We start from the raw sequence: 23,803 nt of genomic DNA, 5'->3' as shown, positions 1-23,803 counted from the left end.
GGTGGGGTGGGGCAGAATATCTGAAGTGGGCTCTGAGCTGACAGCAGACAGCCTGACACAGGGCTCAAACTCATGAACTGAGATCATGACCTGAGCCAAAGCCGGACACCCAACCGACTGAGCCACCCACGTGCCCCTAACCTTTGTTTTTTAACATGTTAGGGGTTTTTTGCCCCAAATGCTTTATCTGAAAGGCTATAAGGGCTTAAAAAATGAGAGGGGTGCCTGGGTGGCTCAGTCAGTTAAGCGTCCCACTCTTTACTTCGGCTCAGGTCATGATCTCACGGTTCCTGGGTTCGAGCCCCGCATCAGGCTCTGCACTGGCAGCATGCAGCCTGCTTGAGATGTTTTCTCTGCCTCTCCCCTGCTCACGTTCTCCTTCTCTCTGTGTGTCTCAAAATAAAAATAAATAAACTTAAAACAAGTCTTGAGAACCACTGGAGCATAATAGGAAACACTAATGTGAGAGCGTAGCTGGCCAGCCTTGTGCGGTGGGTTTCCAGACAGCAGGGTGAGACGCTTTGTTTTTGGGCGGTAGTGGCTCTCCCAGTGTACTCTTAAGTTATTAATAAAGGCTGATCCAGGACACCCTCAGCCCTCCACTCCTCTTTTACTCCTTGAAAAAGAAGCCTATAATCATACCAAACAAATTGCAGATTTCTGGCACATTTTACTCAGGATGATTCATAGTGTCCTTCAGATTGTGAGTTCATGTCTGAAGGGAAAATGTCAAGCGAACAATCAGATAGTTGCTCCTGGGTTTCTGTTTCATGGCCTTTTCTGATGTTCTGCCTCCCCTGAGACACGCTTTTATTTTACACAAAAATGTGTACGCACGGCTGCCAGTAGTTCACCCATCCACCCACCACCTTCCAACAGATTTCTTCCGCCAAAGCAGCAGAAAGTTGCCAGTAAACACGTGTGTGCGCACACGCACACTCGTGGACTGCCTTCTGGGTCTCCCCAGCCTCTGCCAGCCGAGCAAACCAGTGGTTTAGCAGTTCCAGTTAGATTTCTGAACACTTTGCCCTTGTGTGCTTCCACAGTTCTGAGTGAGGTTGTCGCTTCACCGTGGCTTTTTTGCACTCAGGCAAACCCTCTTCTGTGGGCATGAGAGTGCGTGTGTGTGTGTGTGTGTGTGTGTGTGTGTGTGTGTGTGTGTGTAGTTGAAGGCCGGGAACATGGTGTGAACTCTGTGTCTGGACAGAAGGAGCGTTTACGGGGCGGTGGACGCTATTTAGCGTCTGTGGCGTTGTAACTCCCTTTCTGGTTCAGGCTTGGATTTCTCACCCTGGCACAGGCTTGAGGAAGGAAACCGGTAAGAACAAATAAGGATTGTTCATCTGGGTAGTGTCTATTAAGTTAGTATAAGATCACTTGTAAGCAAGATTAAGTTTTGAAGGCAGAATTCAGTTTGGATCCCAAATCATTCACATTTTCGTCATTGAACTTTGAAACTTGTGATTTTAGTGTTTATTGGCAGTTATTCATATGTACCTCAAGGGGCTGTGAGGAGTGTATAGATTAGCTTAATCCTGGATATGTCGAAAATGCTATAATTATTGGTGAGGTTCATGAATGAGAACCACACTGTTCTTTAAAGTAATTCTTCCGACTGAAATACGTAGTGTTACATCTATCTTATTTAATTGAAAATGAATCTAGGTTAGGTATGATGTCATTTTGGGTTGGTTATGGTATTGAAGAATTTGAGAAAACTCTTCTAAATTATAGCTCTTTGCTTATAAGACCAAGAGACTGTCTAGATTTTTAAAGTTTACTTATTTATTTTGAGAGACAGAGCATGAGTGGGGGAGGGGCAGAGAGAGAGAGAGAGAGAGAGAGCAGGAGAGAGAGAATCCCATGCAGGCTCCATACTCAGCATAGAGCCCAACATGGGGCTCAGTCTCATAACTCTGAGATCGTGACCTGAGCCGAAATCAAGGGTTGGACACTTAGCCCACTGAGCCACTCAGGCGCCCTGAAGACTGTCTAGATTTAATAGTATTAAAGACATTGTCATTTACCTCAGGACACATAGCTAAAAAGTAAGGAAAATAGGTTTGAACCCAGGTCTGTGCTGTCACTAAGCATCCAGATGTGATCAAATTAATATCCTCTCGAAACTGTAATTTCCATCCCTTGAACTTAACTTCTGCTTCCATTTTTATGGTTTTCAAACTCTTCTCTCTTCTTGGAATCTCTTGCTAACTTTCTCTGCCTGTCCACCTTCCATCCACCTGTTAACATCTACAGGCCATAACTCTGGGGAAACCTTGGGGCCTGTAGGGGCCACTCCCTCGTGCTGTGAATGAAGAAGTTGAGGTCTGGAGAAGCAGAGGTGATCTGAGGTCACACGGCTTAAGATTGTCTCTGGCGTTTTTATTCCTTTCCTGCTGATTCTTCCATGGTACCCTTCCAGTCTTCTTGTACTCAGAAACTTGGGAGAAGGGCAGACTCTAGAGCCAGAAAGTGGGCTCAAATTCTAATTCTGCCACCGAGGAGCTTTATAACCTTGGCCAGATTACTTAATATTTTTGTGCCTTGGTTTCTGCATCTGGTCAGTGGGTATAATAATAGTATCTACCACATAGGGTTGCTATGAGGAGTACGTGAACTGTTACTTGGAAAGCACAGAGAAGAGAGTCGAGCACATAGCAAGTATTGTAGAAGTGTCTGTTAGGTAAGAGAAGATGGGCACCGGCCATCCGGGTGCTGAGGGCTCTCCTGGAGGACCCCGGGCTTGCAGAGCCGAGAGCGGGGTACCTGTCCAAAAGGTCCTTCCGAACGGCCGCCTCCTTCGTGAAGTCTTCCTGCTCTTGCCCACGCGAAACGTGTTGTTCCTCTCCTACCAGTTGCACTGTGCGAGTGTCTTCCAGAACCCGCGCCCTTCAGACTTCCTTTGCAGTTCCCTGCCACGTGTTTGATTCCCCTTATAGACTGCACACCTCTGGAGGGGCTGACACCCTCACCTTACTTGTGTCCACCTCGTAACCACAGTGCCCTGGGCTCGGGGCATCGCCAGCTGTTGGATGCACTGGAACCGTTGGAAAGATACGCTTTCCCCCAGAAAATTCCCCCAACTTCCTACCTGAGTCAGTGGACTTGTTTCTGTTGACATTGTTGTTTTATATCGTTAGGTTGGCTGCTCTTCAAAGAAAGGTTTTTTTTTTTTTTTCTGATTTTCATTTCATATGTTGAATGTATAGATTCAGCATATGTATTGAATTGAAATACACATGTGGGTGTCCACACACACACGGGTGTGCACACACACACGCACACATCCCCAGGCAGACGATTCTCCTGTTTCCTATGGCCTTGGTATAAAGAATTCAGCTCGGAAGGCAGCAGGTGTACCTGGTGGAGTTTTGTGTTTATGTGGACACTGATCTCAGCGGCTAATGCGCCTGCTATTCTTGCTTAGCCATGATACAGGCCTGTCATTCAAGTATCAGGCTCCTCACAGGCGGGGACAAACTCTTGCATCAGATATAATAGGCCACATCCCTTGGCATCAGATTTGAATAATGGATTCTGCTTCTTAATATCTGTGTGACCTTGGTCAGATTGTTTCTTGAAATCTTGTTTTTGTCATCTGTCACATGAGGATAGTACATCCCTCATAAACTTGTCATGTAGAGAAAATGCCGTGTCTGGTGCCTGGCGTAGAGTAGGTACTTGGTTCGTGAAACTTGTTACCGCCCTAAAATTACACAGCAGTGAGAGATTTCTTTAGTCATGAGGTTAAAGGGCTTAAGGAGGCCCCTGCGGAGTAATATGTGGAAAATCAATTTACTTATTATTCTCATTGTTCACATGGGAAAAACAATTACTGTTTTCTCTCTTTTTTTTCTTCATGTTTATTTATTTTTGAGAGAGAGGGAGAGAGAGCACATGAATGGGGGAAGGCCAGAGAAAGGGAGACACAGAATCTGAAGCAGGTTCCAGGCTCTGAGCTGTCAGCACAGAGCCCAACGCGGGGCTCAAACTCACGAGCTCTGAGATCGTGACCTGAGCCAAAGTCGGATGCTTAACCGACTGAGCCCCCCAGGTGCCCCGACTGTTTTCTCCTTCAAAAGCAGCAGAAAGCTTAGTTCTGTGCACATCTGAAGCCTCTACTGGTCCGTGGCCACAGTGTGGAAAGTCACACCTGTGGACCGAGTGGAGGGCTTCCCTTGGCTTTGCTCCCACTGTGGAAAAGCAGTGCGTGTGAGAGGCTGCAGGGACACTGTGGGTGTGCAGGTGCCTGTGGTTGGTCAGGAGAAGCACAAGGTGGCATCACTCATGGAGCAGAAACACCTGACTCCATTTTCATTTCCGTTTTTCTCATAAGAAAGACATTTTAGGGGAGAAAAATGATAATGTTAGGAGCGTACTTCTTGCCAGTGGAGATCAGTGTTTGGACGTTGAGGGAAAACAGTGTGTTTCAGTGATTATATTCTGCGTGTCGTACATACTTAATTCTGTGAGGCTGAAAGTCCAGCAGAGAGTCTGATTCTCCAGGAGGGCCTTACCCACAGAAACAGTGTGGTCAGACCTCTCTGATCTTGCTGGAGCTGAGCGCTCTGGGGTGGCGTGTCTGTGGCAGCTCATGAGGTCTGGACGGTGGGCACCAGTCTCTGGCGTGCTTCTTGCCCTGAGCTGGGCTTCTGGCCACAGCATTGCATCATCCCTGTGTGAACCAGGCGATTTGGTTGATGTCATTACAGTACAGGGAAGAGTGTATCTGAGAGAAGTTACTTCGTAGGCCCTGAAGTGCTAATAATAGTGAAATGAGATCAAGTTGTTTTGTACTTTTCAAAGTGCTCCATCATTTGACTGATTGTGTTGTGGTGGTAATAGGGCAAGCGCTGGGGAATGTGTGAAATTCCTCCCATGTAGCCTCCTGCGCGGCTTTCTCCCTGTTGCGTTTCCAGATCTACTTGCATTCGGTTGGTATCAGACCTGCTTGGCCTCGTAAGATCCTTCAGCTTTCGTCCTTTCCTCTGTTCAAGTCGACCAGCCATAATTCAGAACATACCGAGATCCTCAGTGACTGTTCAGTGCCCGACATTATGCTCTAGGGGGTACATCTAGGGTACAGAGCTGTTTGCTGGTGGTAAGGAAATTGACTGATAGTTGCAAATAACAGTTCACAAAACGAGCCAGAAATGGAGCGTACAGGAGTTTGGAAGATTGCTGTCAGAACCCCGAGGAAGGAGGCGTTTCTTTTAGGAAGGAGAACTTGGGTCTCGTGCAGGAGGAGCAGAGAGGACCCAGCGGTGTCTTCCTTGCAGTGGGAAGGCTCTCATACTGTCTTCTCTGCCACACGTGTTTTCTTCAGGTCACGACTGCTGTGAGACCGTGCGGGTGCAGCTGTGTGCTTCCAAGGACGGCCTTCCCGTGTTCGTGGTGGCCGAGCAAGACTTCCGGTTCGTCCAGGATGAGGCGTACGACGCAGCCCAGTTCCTGGCCGCCAGCGCCGGCAACCAGCAGGCCCTGAACTTCACCCGTTTCCTCGACCGGTCAGGACCCCCGTCTGGGGATGTGAATTCCCTTGATGAGAAGGTTGCCCTGGCATTCAGACACCTGAAGCTGCCAGCGGAGTGGAATGTGCTGGGGACAGATCAGACGTCTCATGGTAAGAACTTAAACACACCAAGAACACAGACACATTTGGGAAGACTGAGGGTCTTAATGGCGGCTGCTTCCCTACAGTCATTGCCCTCAAGCCTTCCACAGCGGCTGGATGCGTCCTGCAGTTGTGGCCTCGAGGGCGTCTCTTCTCCCTCCATCCTTCAGTGGAGCCGGTAAACCTGTTCTTGCAGAGAAATGCCCTGAGCGGGCCGGAGCTTTACTGTGGCTGTTTTCAGTTCCCATTTACAGCAGGGGTGGCACGAGGGTGACCTTGCTGCGGGTCTGGGGTCCATGTGTGTTCTGCGTGGAGAAAGTGACCCATCCTTCGCAAGGACCGTAGCAGAATAACTTCTTGTCATCCTTTGGGTATTTAATTACTAAAGACAGGGTTTTCATTTGTTGTCTCCTGACGTTTTCTAGAGACTCTGTGGAGTTGGAGAGGAAAGAAAAGATGGGGGATTGGGGCGGGGGCTAGGGCGGAGCACCAGAGCTGTCTGGGCTTCTTTATCCAGAGCAATTTACCTCTTAACTTCTTTCATCTACTGGCTCTCCGTAGAAGAGTTCATTGAAGGAAGGGCTCCACTTTTTAAAAAAGCTCTGATGTAGTAACTGTGCACGTTCCTCTTACTCAGACGGGTTTCCCTGCAGAATCATCATGTGGTGGTGCATGGCATCTACCAGATGTCATGATTTTACGTACGTATTTATTTAAAAATTTTTTAAACATTTATTTATTTTTGAAAGAGAGAGAGCATGCAATTTGGGGAGGGGCAGAGAGAGGGGGACAGAGGATCCAAAGCAGGCTCCAGGCTCTGAGCTGTCAGCACAAAGCCCAGTGTGGGGTTCAAACTCAGGAACTGCGAGATCATGACCTGAGGTGAAATCAAGAGTCAGCTGCTTAGCTGACTGAGCCACCCGGGCGCCCCTGTGTACACATTTAGATGAAACAGTATATGCTTGGGGTCCAATAAACATCACCCTCGTTCCCTCCTGAGTTCACATCAAGTTGGGAAGGTTTAGGAGTTCTGCAGCTAGAGATCACAGTGTGTGTGTGCTTTGCTACTGATCAAGGCTGTCTTGGATTACCGATCTGCCAGGAGGGTTTCCTTATCTTTCTACTTTCTCTCTGAAAGAGCTGGACGATCACAGGACTGCCCCTCAGTGGCCACCCAGCTCTGATTATCGTATTATGTAGGGTGAGCAGACCAGAAGTCACCCTCCCTGCCAGTGAGCAGAGCCTGAGCCATACCGCCCAGCGGGTTCTGGTTCAGGGCCCTGCCCAGTGCCTGCTCCCACACACTCACTCGCCAGATACGTGTATTCTCCCTCCCTCTGGAGAGGTATTTGCCGGCTTCTGTTCTCTTCCGTCCTGTGACCGGCTGCAGCAGTGGTGTCCCTTATTGTCAGGGGCTTACTGTCCGCATACTGCCAGTGCAGGCCTGCCTCAGGAAGACAAAAAAGAAAGCTCATGCCCTCAAAAACCAAATCAAGGAAGAAAGCATTTATCCTTTGCTTTTGCTTTTTCTAATTGGTATATTGACCAAGGAGCCTCTGCACTGCTAAGATCTAAAGATCAGAATGTTTGCCATCATATGGAGCATGAGCACCTTTTCAGAAACCTCATCTTGAGGCCTCAACACCTCTAGCCCCTGCTGTTCTGTATCTGTGTGGGAGTTCTGCTTGGCCATTTACAGATCAGTATCGGGATGGGATTGCATTAGTTATTTGTGGGGCTTAATGGTGTTTTTATCGTTTGGTTTTGTCTTATTTAAAGAAGTTACAGGGATTGGAGAGTTTGTTCATATTACCATGATTTTTTAAAAAGAACTGTTAGAAAAAGCACAGTCTGAAACTTGAGGCCTGTCACTTCCCCTCTCTGGACCTTAGCTTCCTTGTCTTTGATAGGGAACTGGCCAGCTTTAATATTTTTGTGGACTTGCCATGTGCTTCTTCAGTTTCTGTTGCACAAAATTGCTTAACAGTGCTAGCAAAGTTTGAACACTTAGGGAAGTGCATTAAAACTGCAATAAGGTACCATTACACACCCATTAGAAAGGATAAAATTAAAAATCCTGGCAAATTAAAAAGCTGGCAAGGGTTTAGAACATCTCATACGTTGCTCGTGGCAATGCAAAATGATATAGCTGCCCTAGAAACTAGTTCGGCAGTCCAATGTACATTTACTATATGACTCAGCAATTCCACATTTGGCTACTTATCCTTGAGAATGAAAACTTACATTTACTCAAAAAAGTCTTTGCACAGATATACCTATGGCAGCGTTATTTATAATCCCTCAAAACTTCAGAGAACCCAGATTTCCCTCATTAGGTGAGTATATAAACCAATAGTGATACATCCATATAGTGGAACACTACTCAGCAACAAAAAGGGGGGTATAAAATAAAAAAAAAAAATAAAGGGGGCAAATTGTTGGGGGATCAGATGCAACAACCTGAACATATTTTGCTAAGTAAAACAAATCCATTTCCAAAGGTCGCTTATGGGGTGATTCTACTTTTAGGATATTCTGAAAAGGGCAAATTACAGAGACAGAAAATAGATCAGTAGCTGCCAGGGGCTAGGAGTGGGGATAGGTCTGACTGCAAACGAGTGTCATGAGGGAATTCTTTGGCTGTTGGAATGGTTTTATATCTTGGTGTGGTGGTAGTTATAAGAATCTATGCGTGTGTTCCAACTCAGAAAACTGTATGCCTCCCCCCAAAAAAGTGAATTTCATTATACATAAATTACAAGTAATTCAAAGAACATAAGAAATTGAATAAGTTAGATACATACTTTGCAAGGTGAAATGCATGCAAGGAACCTGATAGACCTGCCTTTAAGTCAACAACTGGGATCAGGAACCTGATTTCAAGTGCTGGATTCACATTCTGCAGCTGGAGTTCAATTCATTGTGGATTAGAATCTACAAATCCTGGGTGCTCTAAGGGCTGTGTAGCATGAGTTAAGAGGTACCTGCTTGCTGCTGAGGGACGGATGTAAAGGAACATTGTGCTCACGTGAATGAATCACAAAGGTTCTTAAAAGAAGAAGGTGCGAAGCCAGCTTGTCCCCTGGGAGAATAAGGTAAATAGGGCCCCTTGTTATGTAACAGGACTACTTGCTGTTGAAAGCCAGGATATTTACAAGTTGTTCAGCCTGATATTTGAACAAAGGGGTCATGTAAGATCCCCTCCCACTCCTTGTTCAGACACAGTGCTTTTTAACTTTTTTCAGGTCAGTGACTCCTTTGAAAATAGCTTGGGTTTCTCCTCCGGAATAAGAGCATTTAGATGTGTACCTGAAGCAGTTTACATGAGTTCGGGGCTTCTTGGTCTCCCTGCACAGCAGGCATGAGCATGGCGTGGAGAACTCTTGGCTGTAGACTTGATGCTGTGAAATGCGACGCGCACGGGCAGTGGACTCCCCTTAGTTAACATCCTGGCTTCACTGCAAAAATTCGTGCAAAATACTTCATCTCTGCCTCCCCGTTTCTTTACCTGTAACACGGAGGAAGACCTATGGGGAGAGCGTGTATTGGCTTGTAAGCGACTCATGTTGAATTTAGCATGACCAATACCTGGTGACCTTTTAGAGACAGAACATCGAGGGGCCCCGTGGGGCACAATAACGTGACCTATCGAAGGCCACCACAGGACAGCTCCAGAAAGAAAGGTTCTTTGAAGGAGAATGAGACTTAGTTTTGCTTTTGCTTCTTTCTTTTTTTTTTTTTTGAATTTAATTTTGTTTTTATTTTACTTATTTTGAGAGAGAGTGAGAGTATGAACAGGGGAGGGGCAGAGAGAGAGAATCTGAAGCAGGCTCCGCGCACTCAGCACAGTCAGACGCTTAACCAACCGAGCCGCCCAGGCACCCCAGCTTTTACTGATTTCTCAAGTTCATCTCCCTTTCAGGCATGAGCATAGGGGAGTTTGTCCATTTTAGTTCTCCTGTCCCTGGTTGCATACAGCAACTTCCACACTGTACCTTTGGCCTTAGCTCTGCCTTAAACTCGAGTGACAAGGACGCGTTTGGGTGGAGGGGGAATGGTGGGGTTAGGAGATCTTCCGTCTGAGTTGCCAAGTCTCAGTTCCTGTCTCGGCTCTTCAGTGCCTCTTCAGTGCCTCGTTGGTTAATGGGCGTGGTGAATGGAGGTGGTTTTCATCCGGAGGACCCTCCCAGCCTGACCCCAGGCTGCACAGGGGGGGCTGCTGAAACTAGCTCTGAAGAATGGGAGGAGAACCACTCTGGGGAAAATCTTGGGGGAAATCTTCGTCCTTACTTAGTCACAGGATTGTATCACTAAATGAAAACATCTGATCATCTTTGCGGGTGGGAATCTGGATGGAGAGAAGGATTAGGCAGGTTTTAAAAAAAGACTGCACGGGACCACCTGAGGGTTCTCCATTCTCTAGATCTGATGTTAGTCACCAGAACCTCAGCCTTCACTGTCCGGTGTCTCAGCTCCCACAGCCTCTGAACAGCTTTATCATAGCTGCTAAAAGAGACAATAAAAATTTTAAAAGACCACCAAGGGATTTTTTTTTTCTTGGCAGAGGGTTAACACCTGTTGACTCCAGGACAGGCGGTTCCTCGTGGCAGGACTTTTGGCTCCGGCAGTTTTGTTGCCTCTCAAAGCTTGATTCAGTGACAAGGTTACAGTGTCGTTTTTGTAAAAGCCCGTCTCTCACACTGGCCTTCTGTTTCCTTCCCCGTGGAGTGTGGACTTCCAGCCCCTGCATCGTGCTGCAGTTTACTGAAGAGGCAGCACAGAACATCAGAAAAGACTGGGGATTCGGGTTCTCATAGATACGGATTCAGAGTACTGTGAGCAGAGCCTTCAGGTGGATTGATGGGGAAGGAAAAATACAGTGCAGTCTTGGATCACTATATTGTTCCCCGAATCTGGAACATTTTGCTTCGTGGGAAAATCTGACCGTGTGAAAAAGTCGCACCGTGGCTGAATGCGTACTAGGCCCACCAGCTTTCTCTGCAGATCAGAGGAAATGGGTGTGGGAGGGGATTCCAGCAAATGTAAGTAGATAGCAAGAGGGACTGAAGACCTTTTCTACTACCTTCTCTGTGGGTACACGCTGGACCTCCATAGGGATTTTTCCATCTGAGCATGGTTAAACGGGAAAGCCAGCCATCCGGCCTGTGGTGCATTAAGTGAATTAACAGCCTAAAGGAACCGGAGAAGCATCATGAATATCCAGATGGAAGGCTCCCGGAGTATAGTTTTCTTTAAGAAGCCAAAGAAGAATTTAGAAGAGAGTTCCCATTTGTTCTTTAAAAGCTCAAAGAGGGCAGACCTATTACGAAATTAGAGAAGGAAGCAGCACAGAGAAAATAAGTTGAGAGAGTATCTACTTCTATGCCGGAAGCCCCTCGATCAGGGTTCCACCACAGAATCAGAACCGGTGGGAGAAGTATCCAGTTAAGATTTATTGTAGGGCGTGGCTTACATGATTGTGGGGGCTCTGTTAAGCAAGCCCAAGATTCGTTAGGGCAGGAATAGAGGAGAAGATCTTGGACAAGCTCAAACCCACTGCGATGAGCCAAAGCTGTCATCCTCAGTGAATCAGGAAGGGGAGATCTGGAGCAGGATGGAACCCCACGAACACAGGCTGAGGCCGACCTCCGGGGGACACTTCAGCCCTGCTTTTAAAGCCTTCCAGCTGATTCAGTTAGACCGACCCAGATTATCCAGGATAATCTTCCTTATTAAATCAACTGATTAGGGGCTTTAATTACATCTGCAAAAAGCCATCACAGTGAGGGCAAAGACGGAAAAGGGAGTTGGTTGGAAAGACACAGGGACATCCAGAACCCCATAGCATAATTAAATTCAAATTGGGGACAAAGGACTCTGTTGACCTCACAGGAAATGCAGTTAAGGATCTGAAAAGCAAAGTTGAGTAACTCTCAGAGTACAGAAGACAAGGACAAAGGATCATGAGAGGCAAAAAATACAGAATAGTAGAGAATAGAGATGGATCCTGAATTGTACATGCTCTGGGGTTGAAGCTTAGACGAAAGGAATGAGAACAGTAACAAAAGATAAGTTGGGTAAAAATTTTTATCTATTGGAGGAAAACACGAAAAGGTGATTTTGTAGACCACACCCTTAGCTCGCTTGCGTGGTGGCTGGGTTTTTACAAAAAGAGGGTGGAGTAATGGAGAGGATAAGTGGTTCCTAGACTCGACAGAGGAATTTTCAAATCTTGCTGATTCTCTTGGGCAAGTTGTTAATCTGTCTTTGTCTGTAAACTGAGGATAACGAGACCTCACGGGGTTATCGTGAGGGTGAAAGGCATTCATACACAATGTACTTAGCCCAGAGCACGGCACCTTGTGGGTCCTGACCACGTGATACACCTCTTGTTGATTCCAGAAAGGGGCAACCTACAGGTACACGTGGCATCCGCTGCTTAGGACCTTAGGATGCGATCCGGGGAGCTGGAGCAGGTGCGTGGCTTTGTTGTTGGGACTTGGAGATACTGAACTGCCTCAGCACATCAGGCATCAGAAAGGATGAGGGTGTAGTATTGCCCAGCAAGGCCAGGTGAACCAGTCTCTAAAAAGTCACATAGTTCCTGGTCGATGCCTTATTAGCTCTTTGGTTTTGACCAGGACAGCAGAGTGCTTGTGAACCGCTGTGAGGCACAAGTCAGGTGGTGATATTTGAGCTTCTGTGAAGCTTCTTTTTGCCCTTGTGTCTGGGCCTGCCACCTGCTCTGAGGTGTTGATTATCACCTGCACATGCAGGTTTCTTCTGCGGTAATGAACTCTTTCCAGCCACGTGCCTCTGCTGAACACTCTATGAATTCTTGAATCAGTATGTGTAGTTCTGTAGGAAAAACGTAAAATATGAAAGATGGCTTTTGCATCTAAGAAAATTTACTTGGCAGTAGGGAGACTCGACTAATATGCATGGGACATTGGAAACCAGAGAGGTTCAGTGTAAAATCACAGGTTCAAAGACTGGTCATTCTTTTTTTTTTTTTTCAAGTTTTTTTATTAAAAAATATTTTTTTTAATGTTTACTTATTTTTGAGAGAGAGTAAGAGCAGGGGAGGGGCAGAGAGAGAGGGAGACACAGAATCTGGAGCAGGCTCCAGGCTCTGAGCTGTCAGCACAGAGCCCCACGTGGGGCTCAAACTCACAAACCATGCGATCATGACCTGAGCCAAAGTCGGACGCTTAAGCCAGGTGCCTCAAAGACAGTTCATTCTTAACTGCTCTTCACTTAAGGAGCATGGAGGTCTTCAGGGTCAGGAGAAAACACTGGGGTCCAAGGAGTCTGGGAATGCCTGTGGGGAAGTCAAGACCTGAGGGAGCCATGGAAAATGAGTAGAAGAGGGCAGGCACAACTCGTGGGCACCATTCACACCCCAGGGCCTGAGTGGTGCCCCCTGGAGGTGAGTGTCGCGCAGCCCATGGGGTGGTGGCCCTAGCTCTCCTCCCAGGCTGTGCACAGGAGACCTGAGGAGGAGAGAGTGTTGTGTTAGTGAACCCGGAATGTAACCTGAAGTCCAGAAGGAGAGAGCAGAGGAAGGGAAGGAAGCTAGCACTGAGGATTTCGTGTGGTCAGTCTCTGTCCCGCGTTCCTCCACCTCTGCCCTTTTGTTACGGCCACCCTGGGGGCCAGGTGAAGGCGGGGGTGCAGAGATGAAGCTGACACAGGTTACACGGATGTGTAACACATCCGATGTGTGACACAGTCACACAGATGGCAGATGGCCATCTGGCAGAGGGCAGTTTGAACCCAGATTTGCTGGACTCCAGAGCCTTCCTCATCCTCCCACCTTCGACGTGACTCACTGTACCCGAGAGGAGCCTTTGCTTCAAGTGCAGGAAGCCCGAGCGCGTTTCTGAACTTGCTAGCACATTATCCGAGAATGAGTCTTTCTTATTATGCCTGGAGATGCATTTCTTTCTTTCATTAAACACAACAAAACAAAGCTGGCAGTGCCTGCAATTTGATTTGCCCTTAATGTGGGGGAATAAAAAGACCTGTGTGTACTTAACAAGCAGAACCTGTTTTTAGTGTTTAGCCAGCTCCCGTCTGGGTGTTTTTTCCTTTAAGTAACTGCACCTCCTGGTACACCCATCTAAGCCCCAACAGCTGTTCCCCCTCTTGGGTCCCCGTGTTATGAGGCGGCACTTTCTCTCGTTTAAGGAAAGAAACCACACGTGTTAAGTTACCCGTATAAATTGATTGCACGAACGTGTTCAGTCAGAACATAGAAATGGCCTGGTTCTCCTGGAGACTTTGCCTGTCACACTGTTTTCCGGCTTCGTTCCGTCTTCCTTGAGAGCTGGTTGTACCCGGCTGCGATGACACCGTGTACGTTGTGGTTTGACTTTAGGATCCTAGGTCTTTGGAGGCTGTGGTGTTCACGCAACTCGTCTTTCTTTTCATTTGCTTTGTGTGTTCACGTTCTCCCCGCTGATTCTCATTTGCTCCCCCCACGCACAGACGGCGGCCCCCGGGAGACGTTGATGCATTTTGCCGTGCGGCTGGGCCTGCTGAGGTTGACGTGGTTCCTGCTGCAGAAGCCCGGTGGCCGCGGGGCCCTCAGCATCCACAACCAGGAAGGGGCGACACCTGTGAGCCTGGCCCTGGAGCGGGGCTATCACCAGCTGCACCAGCTTCTAACCGAGTAAGTTCTCCCCCCTTCCTTCCCCTCCGCACCAGCCCCGCCCCCCCCCCCCCCCCCGGCAGGGCCGCCCACTTGGCATCTCCCCTCGACTCTGCCACGAATGAAACCCTCAGCTCCGGGCCTGGCCTTCTGCTGGAGGCTCTTCAGCTCGCTCCTGCTAACCGCCTCACTGCCTGAGAGAGAACAGACGTAAGTGGTCTCAGCGTTTTCTCTCCCTGCCTCCCTGCTTCTCGCCTCTTCGGTTTCACTGAAAACGCCGAGTGGGTCTCATCTGTGGGCTGGCATTCCGTTACTGTGTATGTAGTTGATCCCAGTTTAGTACAAGAAGAAAGTTGTCTCCCATACGTTTCTTTCTGTTATGTCTTCAAGACTCGGAAGAGTTCATTAGAAACAAGTATTTTAATTGCATAAGTGCACGCAGAAAATATGCTGAACCACGGAGTTTTGGTTTGAATTTAATTTCTATGAGTAAAATCAAGAGCCGTGGTCTCTTCATCTGACGAGCAGGAAAAAGCAACTGAGTTGTCCTGGAAACATTGAGGAGGAAATCCTGCGTGTCTGGACGTTCTGTTGTTAGGCATTCTCTTTAGAGAGCCCTTTGAAGGAGGGTTGTTAGAACATTTGAAGAACTCTATTTCTTGTATAAATAGAGACAGAAATGCATGACGGCAGCCAACCTTTCCCATTGGAAGCTGGTCTTGTTTAATACATCACTTTTATCATTCTGTGGTCATCACCTCTTTTTGGCCACACAATCTGAACAAGAAGAAACCCCGTTGGGATTTATGTTCTTTGGTAATCGAGGGATCCTTGTAAGTTAAGTGGGTACTCCCAAATTCTCTGATACTGTGCTCATGTTAGGCTTACTGTAGTTGCTTTTATTTTTCATCATTTGTAGCTTTTTGGAGGGAGGAGGACTGGAAGGGTCAAGGAGAGATTTCAGAACGTAGTGTTACTTACTGTTAGATCAACAGGTTTTCCGTTTGTTTTCCGTTTGTTTGTATGTTTGTTTACTTTACCTGCCCAGTCGGTAACTTTTCCAGTCAAGCCAGACAGAAGGTTCTTTTCAGATACTTTCTAATGGGTGCCTCAGATACCATGACCGTAGGAGGGGCGTCATCTCAAGTGAGCTCTGGATACCTGAGCTGCCCTGGGACCGGATTCCAGGGAGGGACCTGTTCCCGTTCCATCGTACTTTCCATCTGGCCAGTGATTAGATTGCTTCTGCTGTTTGCCTCACGGCCTCAGGAAGAGAAGCCTGGCTCCAGGAGTTGAAACAATGAACTCTGTATAACTTGTAGTGGAGCCGGAATGCAGTTCCTCTAAATGTGGTCGTGTCGCTCCGAGGGCTTGTAGGGAAGCGGGGCTGGTTAGGGATGGCTGTCCAGATGGGGAAATAAAGTGATCGCAGCAGCTTTATTATACGCTGGGCTGGGCGAGGCTGTCACAAGACCTATTGCAGCAGGGCTTTAAGGAAATGGGAGTGTGTGTTCTGGGAGAAGATTTTTTGGCTTGCTTTATAGCACTAGCTCTGTTCCATGTGCAGAAGCCACTTACCTCCTTTTGAAGGGAAAGCCAACTGGGAAAGTTTTCAAATACAGGACCGCAGTAGGAGATTAAAATTAGCAATTAAAAAATGGCAAGGAGGGGCGCCTGGGTGGCGCAGTCGGTTAAGCGTCCGACTTCAGCCAGGTCACGATCTCGCGGTCCAGGAGTTCGAGCCCCGCGTCAGGCTCTGGGCTGATGGCTCAGAGCCTGGAGCCTGTTTCCGATTCTGTGTCTCCCTCTCTCTCTGCCCCTCCCCCGTTCATGCTCTGTCTCTCTCTGTGCCAAAAATAAATAAACGTTGAAAAAAAAATGGCAAGGAGGTGATTTTTGCTAAATCTCTGAATCTTACTTGACGTTAGTAGACTTTGCTAGAATTTCGACCCTAGAGTCAGGATGAATCATTGTTCATGGATGAGGAGGAAACTGAGATCTGGAGAGGCAGTGACTAGATCAGGGTGACAAGGTGGCTGGGCCAAAACTAGAAGCCAGATCTCCTAAGAAGCCATCCGACATCCCTGCCACTCCTAGGATTCTGAACAGGGGGCCCAAGAATAGGCTTCTCTAGGTCCACAGCCTTTGAAATTATAGGCAACACTTTGTGCACGTGTGTTTCTGAGCGAGGAGTTTGTGAGACTCAGAGGTTTGTGAAAAGCTACGAATTGTTCCACTGTATGATAATACTTCACTAAAATTTTTAGACTTGGATGTTCCCAAGCACCCCCGGCCCCCGCCTTTTTGAAGTTTATTTATTTATCTTGAGAGAGAGAGCGTGCGCATGTGTGTGTGCACACAAGTGGGAGAAAGGGAGAGAGAAAATCCCAAGCAGGCTCCACACTGTTAAGCACAGAGCCTGACACGGAGCTCGAACCCACATGTGAGATCATGACCCAAGCCAAAACCAAGAGGCAGATGCTTATTAATTTACTGAGCCACCCAGGTGCCCCAGCCCCTCCTCTTTTTAAATTAAATTTTTCCATAGAGACCTGTTTCTTTTTAGTCTCTGTTTTCAGTTAATCTGAAATTGAGGGGCGCCTGGGTGGCTCAGTCAGTTAAGCATCTGACCTTGGCTCAGGTCATGATTTCACAGTTTGTGAGTTCGAGCCCCTCGTCAGGGCTTGCTGCTGTCAGCACAGAGCCCGCTTTGGCTCCTCTGTCCCCCTCTCTTTCTTTCTACCCCTCCCCCAGCTGTCACGTATGCGCTCTCTCTCTCAAAAAATTTAAAAATTTTTAAAAAATAATATGAAATCGAGGGAGGGGTACATACATTTTACACTTAACAAAATAACTATTTGCATGCCAGTCTTAACTGAAAATTCAAGTTTATTTAACTCTTTTTATATGTCTCCCAAAATAAATTTTTTGTTTTCATTCCTTGCTGCTTACCCTGTTTTTTTTGCGGGGTGGTGGGGGTGGGTGGGTAGGAGGACATTGTGTCGATGAGGGTCCAAGTTCTTTTTGTGTTTATGTGTCCGAGGCTTATTTTGATAATCCATTTTGATAAACAGATTTACTTTTGTGTGAAAATCGATTCTGTTGTGCTTGGAAGTAGAGAGATTATCTAAATAAGACCCATGTCTGTAGAGAACTCTTGAAATTGATACTGAATCCCGGCAGATAGTGGTGACTCTTGGGACATTTTTGGTAGTTTCCCTTTTCTATAATCCATCATTGTTAACTTTCACCAAGTTCAGTGACAGGGAAGGGAGAGGTTTGGTGGACTTACTGCTCTTTTATTTTCGCTTATATTTTGATCTGACATGATGAATACGGGTGTGTTTTTGATCTGAAAGTTCGCTTTAAACAAAATGTTACCAGCCTTGCCTGAGAAGAACCCTCACCTCGGCCTGCCGTGGCTGTTAGGTCGATGCAAAGTTGTCTCCCCCATTTTGGGCAGAAGTTAGCTGAGCGCCCCACCCCAGGTGCCCTGATTCATGATGATGGGTAGAAGAGGGAGACAAGCCAAGCATTGAGGCTCTTCGTGTAGCTAGAGCTGTGAGGTGATGGTGTCGGATGGGTATTGCATTGGAGTCCTCCAGAAAGAATGGGAGGGCCGGGTGCTATCGGACACATCATACACAACACAGAAGCGTCTGGAGACCTGGATTGATCTCGGGGGAGGGAAAGGGCGGAGACCAGGAGGCGGCTCCCGGTGGTGGCCAAGCGTGCAGACTTTGGAGTCCAACCTGAGTTTGCATTTTGGCTCTGCCATTTGTAGCTGTGTTTCTTTGGGCGCAGTAAGGAACTTTCCTCTCTGAGCCTCAGTTTCTACATCCACTTAAAAAGAGACAAGGATAATAATTTCTATCTCTTGGAAGTAAAGCCAAGCGCCTGGCATATGCTGTGTGAGGAATCCGGGTTTGTCACACAGATTATGGTTATTGCTTGGAGCAAATACAGGGGCTGTGAATACTTTACTTTGGCTTTAAGAGAAGACAGTATGGTTTAGTGGAGTCGCTGAGGAACGAAGAGCTTAATTAAAAACGAAGCTTCCCGGGGCGCCTGGGTGGCTCAGTCGGTTGAGCGTCCGACTTCGGCTCAGGTCATGATCTCACGGTCCGTGGGTTCAAGCCCCGCGTCGGGCTCTGTGCTGACAGCTCAGAGCCTGGAGCCTGTTTCAGATTCTGTGTCTCCTTCTCTCTGTGACCCTCCCCCATTCATGCTCTGTCTCTCTCTGTCTCAAAAATAAATAAACGTTAAAAAAAAAAAAATTAAAAAAAAAAAAAAACGAAGCTTCCCCACTTAGTAGCCTGGGTGACTTGAAAGAAAGTGGTTAGTCACCTACCCGTGCTGAGTTTCTCATCCCTCAGATAATACTTATTGGTCTGTGTCACCAGCTTTGTGCAGATACTGTGTTAGACCCTGAGGTGCTCTGTGTGAAAGCTTCGTACACAGTCACATAGTCAGTAAAGCGATAGCTGACTCATCAGTGAGACTCTGATTCCAGTCGATTGGTCTACCTACAGTATCTTTTTTTGCGATACTTATTGGAGTTCCCTGTGAATTGAAGTTGGCAGATAGGTGGGCAGAATTTGTATGGAGGCAGGCTGGCCTTGAACCCAGGGTCTGCCTCTGTGAAGCTGGATGATCTTGGGTGATCCGCTTACCCTCCTGAAGGGCCAGTGTGCGTTGCCGTGAGGAAGAAATGAAGGAATGCATGAAGAGTGTGACACAGTGACTGAAAGAATGTTATTGCCCTTTTCCTTGGTTTTCCATTACTTCTAGACTCGTATCAGTTTTTCATAACGTTAAGAAGTTTCTGTCAAAGTCTGGAGGGTAATTCCGGGCATCATTTGGTTGTTCCTGTTTGATTAGATTTGAAGTTATTCTCTCGTGTAATAGATAGCACTTGTTTTAAAAACAAAAAAAAATTAGTTTGGTCCTCTGCCCGATGCTGTGATGTGATGCCTCTGGGTGACAGAACAGGGAGCCCCAGATGGACGTGGGATCGTTTCCATTGTTGCCACCCTTCCAGGAAGATGACTCCTGTGGAGAATTTAAACTCTGGAGCATTGACATGAAAGTGTTGAAATGCTTCATTTGCCCTGAGAGCGAGCTTCAGAGTTTCAAACTGTTGTGTTCTGTATCAGTTTAACAAATCTCTTTATTGACTGCCTGCAGTGTGCTAGAAAGCATGGTTGGTACATTATGGCTGATATTTCACTTCCACCTTATGAAAACCTTCTGAAATAGGCCTTATTTGTGTTGTATGGACGAAATACAAAGGCTCAGAGAAGGACAGTAACTAACCCAAGGCTTTCTAGAAGGTGGTGGAGCTCCTTCACACACACGTGTGCAATTCCAAGGCCCATAATCTTCTCTCTACAAAATTTTGACGGGAGGAAAGAGACTCAGGAAGAGGCCACAGGGATATGGGATGATTAACACTTAATGAGGAGAGGGTTATAAGCTTTCTGTTTAGTCCTGACCTCTGCTTTCCACTTCTGTTACCCATTACGTGGTGTTAAAAGTCTTGTTGACACCCCAGCTGTCTTTTTACATTGGTTCTCACGGGACCCTAATGAGTGGATAGGTTAGGTGTTACTACCCCGATTTTGTAACTAAGGAAACTGAGGCCATAGAGGTGAAGTGAGTTGCCCAAAGTCACAAGGCTACAGAGTTTCAGAACCAGGCTCAAGCTCAAAATCCAAGGACCTGTCTAGGTAGAGATGACACCTGTGTGTTTGCAGAGTGTAGACCCACCCTGGCCAACACTGGGCACTAGGCTGTGGTTTGTTACTGTAGGGCGATATCGGCCCCTCTCAGAGAGTTCGGGTCTGTAGATTCTCACGTCCTTCTCTTGGCACATGTACACTTGAAACCTGGGTTCAGAGTCAACTGGTAGAGTAAGTACTCAAGCGTAGATATTGCACAATGGAACTCAGTGCTGTTGAGCAAGATGTTCTGTTAACATAGCGATTGCCTTTTTAGGGTCCTCTTTGAATACTTGGCAAGTGGGTCCTCCATAGCCCATCTGGCACAAACCAAGTTTGGAGCCTTTGCTTTTGCTTAGGAGGGGAAGGAGCGAAACAAGCATACAAACGTACCTTCGAAATAGTAGCCAGAGAGGAGGAGGGTTTTTGTTTTTGTTTTGTTTTGAACTTTACATTTCTCTGGCTCAAGTCCCATCCACCTGTCCATCCTTAGATTTGTCCGTCCATCCACCCATCCTCCTTTCTCACTGTGTGATCTGGGTCTCTGTGTCCTGGTGAAGAAGGCTGTAGAACTGAGAGGAATCTGGGAGGAGGGGAGGGCGCACGCGTTAACGAGTACCTGCTATGTTAGTGCTTCAGTGTGTCCTCATTTAGAACCTTTCCGCTGAGGTCTGAGGTGCAGGTTCATACAGCTGGTGTTCTTCCGCAGGTGGGAAAACACACAGGCCAGCTAGCTTGCCCAAGGCCATCTAGTCAGTCAGTGGTTGTTGTGCACAAGCCTGTCCTTGGGATGTGTTTACACTTTATTGATAGAATTTTGAGCGGAAGCATGTTTCATAATATTGTCGGTCTTTTAACCAACCTAATTTGATTACGATGATTCACCAATCTGGTGTTCAATGACTTTTTTTCTTTGTTGGTAAATTTTCAACTGGAACATTTTAAGAATTTTGACATTACCTAGGGTTTTTTTTTTTTTTTCTGTTAAAGCCATTCAAATAGTAATCTCAGGATTGTTGCCCTGTGCAGCAGCATGCTAGAAAATTGCAAAATGCACTTGTTCTTTTTTTTTTTTTTGAAGTTCATTTATTTAGAGATTGTACATGTGCATGAGTGGGGGAGGGGCAGAGAGCAAGAGAGGGGGCGTTGCAGAGAGGGAGGAGAGAGAATCCCAAGCAGGCTTCACACTGTCCTCTGTCCCATTGGGCTCTGTGGAGCCCAATGTGGGGCTTGAGCTCAGGAACTTTGACATCATGACCTGAGCCCAAATCAGGAGTTGGACGCTTAACTGACTGAGCCACCCAGGCGCCCCGCAAAGTGCACTTTCTGAGCATTATGTATTTATAAAACAATAGCCCCAGCTGTCGTTTATTGTATTTGTGCTAGGCACTTTGCATAAATGTTTGTATATCTTATTCTCTCTCCAGCCCTTTGGGGGCGGGCATAGTCTCCTCACTTCAGAAAGGAATTGCCACAGCCGCTAAGTAATGGACCAGGAATTGGTTACAAACCGCACTTGAACTTTTACACTGCCTTGGACTTCCTAAGAAGATGGATTGGTGTTGCAAGTTGGTTGGAATAGCAGAGCCGTCCCACATGTCTTGGGTTTTCTTCCATGCACTTCTTGCTGTGTGTGTGTGCGAATGGGCCCAGGTTGTGTGTGTTTCTGATGCCACGTGACCTCAGGCCTACGAGCCTCTCTTCAGAGGCCTGTGGAGTAGTCACATCACTTGACGCCTGGTAGCAGATTCTCTGTGGCAACAGCACGTGATTTGGAAAACATTTCTGACTTTACAGTGAGCCTGGAGTGTGGGACTTGATGGGCGTATGTGAGACAAGGAAGGCTAGGTTGGCACCCTCCACCCTCTAGAAAACAGACCTTTTGTAACCGTTACACATTATTTTTACTTGGTCGGTTTTGGAGCTTCCTTAAGGGCACGCCTAAAGAAAGAATGACTTGAAAATGTTACCTGCATGTATTATTAACAGAAATAAAAATTATTCTTAAGGAAAAACACTAAGCGTGTAGAATAAACCTTTTGGCCAAAATCAGTATTTGGCCAAAGCTGAATATCTATGCCTGTGAATGAAGTTCTGTGAAACGAGTTAAGCATGATACGGTATAAAATACAATGTATTCTGTCCATTTTCTAACATTGAATAGTTAGTTCTGTTTTACAAGTTTGAGTTTACAGTGGAAGAACAGTGATTCTCTCTCTCAGCATTAGCAACTGCTAGATTGCTCTCGATTCATTGAATACTCACTTTGGGGTGCCTGGGTGGGGCTCAGTCAAGTAAGCGTCTGACTTCAGCTCAGGTCATGATCTCACTAGGCTAGTGAGTTCAAGCCCCGTGTCGGGCTCTGTGCCCCAGGTCGGAGCCTGGAGCCTGCTTTGGATTCTGTGTCTCCCTCTGTCTCTGCCCCTCCCCTGCTGGCACGCATGCTCGCTTGCTCTCTCTCTCAAAAATAAATAAGTGTTAAAAAAAAATTACTTTCTACCAGTGCATCAATAATATCTCTAACTAGTTGGGCTATAGAAAATTGTAATTCAGGAAAGTTTTCCAGGAACAGGTTTTCTAGAAGGAATTCTATACTTGGGTTCTTGGTTTTACGAACCTGACAAATGCTTCAGCTGCTGAAATTGGTTACCATTGTCAAACCATCATTTGACAAAGTTTTGTTCAAATGTTTAGTGTCCCTAGACACTTAAAACTAGAAGGAGCTGCACTGAAGTATTCTTATTTAAAGTCTGTTGTTCATGCGGTGCCTGGGTGGCTCAGTCAGTTAAGGGTCCTACTTCCTCTCCGGTTATAATCTCACGGTTTGTGGGTTCGAGCCCCGTGTCAGGCTCTGTGCTGACAGCTTGGAGTCTGGAGCCTGCTTGGAATTCTGTGTCTCCTTCTCTCTCTGTCCCTCCCCTGCTCACACTCTGTCTCTCTCAAAAAAATAAACAAACATTAAAAAATTAAAAAAATCTGTTGTTTTGACATTTGATTAGTGAAAACAAAATGTGTTTGTGGTACCTCATTCTTTCCACATTTCTGCACATACTTCTGTCTGAATTCAGGACGACACATCTTAGCTGTAATACATGAATTTGGCCATTTGTCCGTCTTGTAAAATCTGAAGGTGGCCTTCAGAGTCTTGGTAAAATTTGGAGTATTGTTCTCCTGCTTTTAATTCTTTTCTAATAAGACGTGAGTAATTTACAAATCGAATTTCTCCTTGAAAGAAATGTGGCCTAAATGGAATAAGATACGTGCAGGTTTCAAGTTATTCTGTGTAGTGTTTACTTAATGTTAAAAGATCATTAACAAAAATTTAATCAAAATTTTTATATAATTTGATATCTATAATTCTTCTGTCATTTAAAATTTCATTTATTTTTTTTTTTTTAGAGAGGGAGAAGGGCACACGCAAGCAGGGGAAAGGGGCATGGGGTGGGAGTGGGGAGAGAATTGTAAGCAGGCTCCATGATCAGGATGGAGCCCAACATGGGACTCGATCTCATGACCCTGGGTCATGACCTGAGCTGAAACCAAGAGTTGGACACTCAGCCGACTGAGCCACCCAGGCACTGCTATCATTGATGTTTTAATGAACATTTGTTGTCTCTAGAAAGGTAAAATGTTCTTCCTGAAGGTACCAAGCCAGTGCATATTCTTAATGGTCATATTAACTGTCTACTTACTTTTCTTCTGATTTAACCGTTTGAAAACTCTTGTTTTTGCACACAGCATTACATGCTTTCACACTTACTAAGTGTAGCATTTTACTCTTTTTTTTTTTTAACGTTTTATTTATTTTTGAGACAG

The 23,803-nt window shown here is 46.5% G+C and overlaps 1 protein-coding gene across 8 annotated transcripts in view; it reads left to right on the top strand.

Annotated features, from left to right (window-relative positions):
* Nucleotides 1-23,803, top strand: part of AKAP13 (A-kinase anchoring protein 13) — a 336,674-nt gene that overhangs the window by 135,390 nt on the left and 177,481 nt on the right. For 7 of the 8 annotated variants that reach the window (XM_047862510.1, XM_047862509.1, XM_047862506.1 and 4 more), the window contains exons 4-5: nucleotides 5,327-5,623; nucleotides 14,105-14,288. In XM_047862510.1, the coding sequence (XP_047718466.1) occupies nucleotides 5,327-5,623; nucleotides 14,105-14,288 (481 nt within the window). Of the gene's footprint in view, nucleotides 1-5,326; nucleotides 5,624-14,104; nucleotides 14,289-14,373; nucleotides 14,478-23,803 lie in introns of those variants that run through there. The other variant, XM_047862511.1, reaches the window with a different exon arrangement.

This window comes from Prionailurus viverrinus, chromosome B3 (genome assembly GCF_022837055.1).
Source record: "Prionailurus viverrinus isolate Anna chromosome B3, UM_Priviv_1.0, whole genome shotgun sequence".
Taxonomy (NCBI): domain Eukaryota; kingdom Metazoa; phylum Chordata; class Mammalia; order Carnivora; family Felidae; genus Prionailurus; species Prionailurus viverrinus.
The sequence above is the reverse complement of the archived record's forward strand: the minus strand, read 5'-3'. Positions and strand labels throughout refer to the sequence as shown.